General features: G+C 56.4%; 2 protein-coding genes across 2 annotated transcripts in view; both read left to right on the top strand.

Moving 5' to 3' along the window:
* VOLCADRAFT_97244 (uncharacterized protein) overlaps positions 1–731 on the top strand; it is a gene marked incomplete at both ends in the record, with an annotated part of 18,422 nt that extends 17,691 nt beyond the window's left edge. Inside the window, one exon of the mRNA XM_002956261.1 lies at positions 273–731. Within this exon, the coding sequence (XP_002956307.1) occupies positions 273–731 (459 nt within the window). The remainder of the gene's footprint in view (positions 1–272) is intronic.
* Positions 732–2,481: 1,750 nt separating this feature from the next.
* VOLCADRAFT_107156 (uncharacterized protein) overlaps positions 2,482–4,544 on the top strand; it is a gene marked incomplete at its 3' end in the record, with an annotated part of 4,589 nt that continues 2,526 nt past the window's right edge. The window contains exons 1-5 of the mRNA XM_002956260.1: positions 2,482–2,708; positions 2,785–2,927; positions 3,008–3,092; positions 3,784–3,968; positions 4,458–4,541. Coding sequence (XP_002956306.1) covers positions 2,571–2,708; positions 2,785–2,927; positions 3,008–3,092; positions 3,784–3,968; positions 4,458–4,541 — 635 coding nt within the window. The 5' untranslated portion in view covers positions 2,482–2,570. The remainder of the gene's footprint in view (positions 2,709–2,784; positions 2,928–3,007; positions 3,093–3,783; positions 3,969–4,457; positions 4,542–4,544) is intronic.

The following is a 4,544-nucleotide window of genomic DNA, read 5'->3' as shown; positions in this document are numbered from 1 at the left end:
TTGGCGGGAGCGTTGGATACAGAGGTCACCAACACTGTACGGATCACCGCAGCGGCGAAGAGCGCCGTACAGTACACGTACGGCACGGCGGCGATGGCAAAATTAGGCACAAGAGTCGGTCGCGGGGCAGCAGCGATATGAAACACAGCAAGCGGCGACAACGCCGCGCAGCAGCATGGTCCGAGGACTTGGAATGTGGGAAGCGGTCTCGCGGCGCCAATGCCAAAACAGGCAATACAGGACCGCGTCGCGGCGGCGGCTCGCGCGCAGAGATGGCTGGCGGTTTGACGGACGGCGAGCGGCCACGGAAGCGAGCTCGCGGGCCACCCACGGCAGGCGTCGTGGAAGCCGGCGGCAGCGGCGGCGGCGGCGGCGGCGCGACGGACGTGAGGTGTAGCGCTCAGGAGTCTCCGAAGGGCACTATGCCAGTGGATCACCGTTTAGCATCGCCACGCAGCGGCAACGTGTCGCAGCGGCCCTCTGACCACGGCAACGCGGCGGCAGTACCGGTAGCGGTAGCGGCATCGGCGGCGCCGCCGCCGCCGTCAGGTGTGACCCCGGCGGAATGGCAGTTGTTCCAGGAGTGGCGGCGGCTGCAGCAGCAGCAGCAACCGACTGGGGCGGCGGCGGCGGCAGCGGCGGCGGCGGGGGCTGCGAACACCCGTGGTGGCAATGACTGCGCGCATCATCTCAACAATCCTTCCAACACAGACAAGCTCAGTCTCCGATAATAGCTGCTATTCTAGGATTGCCTGTAGTGGTAGTAAACTGAATTCTAGGATTGCCTGTAGTGCCTGTAGTAAACTGAATCCCGGGGCTGAGGCGGGTTTGGGTCAGTGTTGTTCATGGTGTTGGGACTTAGGGTTTTATAAAATGACAGCGGAAACCGCCAACTGTCAACTGCTAGTTGGATGTTGTTGGGTTCCAGGCAAGGGGATTGTGGGAGAGGGGGAAAGGCGAGAGAGGGTCCCTGGGGGGCTCCCTCCTTGAAGAATTCGTTTGTGTGTGTGTGGGGGTGTATGTGTGCGCGTGTGTATGTGTGCGTGTGTGTGTGTGCGTCCTGTAGGGATCTTGCTGGCTTGATAAATATTGAGTAAATGCCTCCTCGCCAAGGGAGGAGGATGTTATACACATGTGAACAACGAACAGCAACGCACGAGGTCCTTGAGCAGCTACGTGAAATTGTTTTTCTGTCTTTTAGCTGTCTTTTTCCCTTTCTCAAGCCGGTCTGCAGTACTTCGGTGTTGGTGGTTGCTTGAGCATGTCCCCCTGAAGGTGGCATCTGTTGTCGCTTTTCCTGCGCCGTGTCGCCGACTGATAGGCCGACGGATAGGCCGACACCACCCATGCTGTGTGCTATGTGCTATCGAACCTGGACTTTGATGCGACGTCTAAAATGAGGCCTGGAAGGAGGGCTTTCAGTTTTAAGGCTTTGATTTGACTGGGGGGTTTTAACCATCGATGTGGTTGTTAAGCGCGAAAACGCACAGCTGAGTAGAACAAGAGAGTTAAAGTTTGGGGGATGTCTTTTAGTGGCTTTTAGTGGCTGCGAGTCGCGCAAGGTTGAGGGGGGCTGCGTGCGAGGATGAGGGGCGGCTGGGTCGTGAGATTGATGGGCAGACGGGGCTGGTGGGGAGCTAGAAATGAGACAGGGCGTGCAACGGTATGGTTGGTGGTGGGGTGGGGAAGAAGGGAATGGCTGGCTGTGTGAACGGCGCAGAGTGCACTCGTTAACCCTCCTCAACCCATGTTAACGTGATTGCGTGGTTAATGGCATGTTGGTCGGTTTTTCTGGATTCAGGTTCGTTCCTATTTCGCAACGAAAGGCCATGGTTGTTTTGCTGCATGCTGATGCATAACAGACGCATGATAAGCATCTGCCCTTTTCGACTGGAATATCGTGGGAATTCGTTGGTTTGGATGATCATGTATGCGGCCACAAAGATTGTGCCCGATCGCTCGGCTTGTTGGGGTGCCGTACGCTGGATGCAGGAGACACATACGACAGCTGGTATTACGGCATGGGCGCTTGGGCTTGGGTTGCTATACGTGCTGACAATTAGTTTGATGCTCGCTCCAGGGCTGGCTGGACAGTAAGCGCTAGAAAAACACGACTCCGCAATAAACCCGTAAAACCCGTAAGCATGAGTCCTCGAGTTGTAGTCCAACTGGAACCTTTGACGTGAGGCGATAACTGTCGATTGAGGTACCATCTGCATCGACATTTTGTAACGTGAGATCCCAGCGCAGACGCGGTGATATAGGCAGGGTACACATGACGGTCATCTGCATTCGTCTCTCCCACTCTCACTACGGAACAGCCGTACGTGAACAGCTAGCTACCTGATTGTTTTGCACAGTCCTTGAATATGGCGAACTGCTATTATGCAGTTGGATAGATCTTTTACTGACCTGCGCAATAGCTTGTGCTTTGGCTGACTTCTTTGATGATCGAACTTGAACGCGGTTTGCGACTGGTTTCACCTTCACATCGATCTCCTCTCTTTAGCATCGCATATACGTATGAGGCCTTTGAGAACTTCTGAATCAGCCTAGGAGTTAAGGCAGGGATGACCGTAGAAGCAAGCAAAATGAACAGTAAACTGCGTACAACGATTGTAACTCTCTGCGTCTTCCTAAGCTTGCACCTTCAAAACGTGTTCTCAGATGGCGTGAACGTCAATCCGTCGAGCTACCTTGCACCTCAGGTCTGTATGTTGCGTTGCTTCTTCCTGAAGACCGGCGAAGCCATGAATTCGCCATGAACGCCATGTTGAAACACAGGTGAAGGTGCCGAACTACCACGTGAACGACATTTGGAAGGCGCATACGCACTTGCCGAATTACCCGGAAATCGAGGCCGCTGCTAGGGACACTTTCGTCGCCCTCCCGTCGAGCTATGACACAAAATACCGGAACCCCTGTTGGTGAGCAAGCTTTCAGCGCGGAGATCGGTTCGAGTCGGATTCCTCCCTACTTAAACTTGCCCATGGCCGCTCGTCCCCAGCTCATCTTGCCGCTCTCGTCCCCCAGCCGACTCGCACAGTACACCCCTCTCCCTATCGGCTACAGGACACAAGATGGCACGTCAAGTGCCTACCTTATTTCCAAATACTGGGAGTTTCCAAATGCGGGACAACCGACCTGTATAACCGCCTCACGGAACACCCAGATATGATTGACTGCTCTTGGAAGGTGGGACTGCTCAGTTGGGGCCCATATTTAGATCCAGGATCCAGTTCCCGTGGCTGGGGCCTAAGACCACAGGGCCTAGGACCACAAGGCACGGGATGTAAAAGGTCCTGGTGGTAGGCGGTGTATGTGCGTGAGATAACCGCTTATGGATCACCTGCCTGCTGTCTGCAGCGACCACCTGTGTGTATGTGTGTGCCCGATAGACAGGGTGCAGATGTGCCACCGTAGAGCCCCCAAGAACAGGTCCTCCCTCCCCGTCGCCCTCCTCTTGCGGCGGATAGCCCTAATACTGTTACTATTACTACTACCACTACTTAGGGCTGTTTCCCTCCTCTTTCTAAGGATAGTCTTCTTCCTATCATGGATTTTCATACCGGGACCTACCGCACCTGATTTGGTTAGAACCTCGACTGAACCGCACACGAGCCCATACATGCGTTGCTTCCCCCCTTTGACCCCAATACGCCCCATCCAGTCCTACCGCCGCCGCCGCGACACCCAACCCTTTTCGGCTGCCCCGCCCTGCCCTGTCTGCCGGCTTGCCCTGCCTGCGTACATGCTATCATACATACATACAAATGCGCGAAGGGACCCCACTTTTGGGACGAGTCCGCGTACCCTGTTCGCGTGAAGCGGCCCGGTCGCTACGACGGCTCTTTTCCGGCTTACATGAGTGTCTTCGACAAGGCGGCCGCGCGCATCCAGGCCAACCAGGCCGCCATTACGGGGGAGGCCTCCTCGAACACATACACGGCTGTGTACTCACATCTGCGGTGGGTAGGAGGAAGGGGGGACCCTGGGGGGCTGGGAGGAGGTCGGCGGGGGGATTTGTGGGAGGAGGTGGGGAGTTTGTGGGAGGAGTCGGGCGTTAAGGCTGGGCTGATGGGGTAGAAGACGGGGGTGATGAGCTGAACCTCCTGCCCATCACCTCCGTCTTGGGGCTGGAGCTCCTGGAAGGTAGGGAGGGGCGGAAAGGCGGTGCCTTTGGTCCTTTGGCGATAACGGTCAGGAAGGCGGGAATGGACGAAGGGAGGGGCAGAAAGGGAGCGGGGAGGGAGGTTGAGGCGGGTGTGGATTCTGGCAGGACGCGGCCTGAGTCCATGGTACGCTAGATCTGGGTTTTCTGGATCTGAATTGGAGTTCCAAGGCTAGATGCTCCGTACTATCCTCCTCCTTGCTCCCCCTTTGCCTTCCCCTCCAAACACGTGGCTGCCTGCCACTCCCCACTTTTTTCCCCCACCCGTCCTCCACTCCACTTACAGAGGTCGCACATTGGTGAAGCGAATCAACTCCACGCTGTCCGAATACCTGTGGGAAGCCACTCCCTGGGCTCGATACATCGTCATGTT

The sequence above is a fragment of the Volvox carteri genome, assembly GCF_000143455.1.
Source record: "Volvox carteri f. nagariensis unplaced genomic scaffold VOLCAscaffold_59, whole genome shotgun sequence".
NCBI lineage: Eukaryota > Viridiplantae > Chlorophyta > Chlorophyceae > Chlamydomonadales > Volvocaceae > Volvox > Volvox carteri.
The sequence above is the reverse complement of the archived record's forward strand: the minus strand, read 5'-3'. Positions and strand labels throughout refer to the sequence as shown.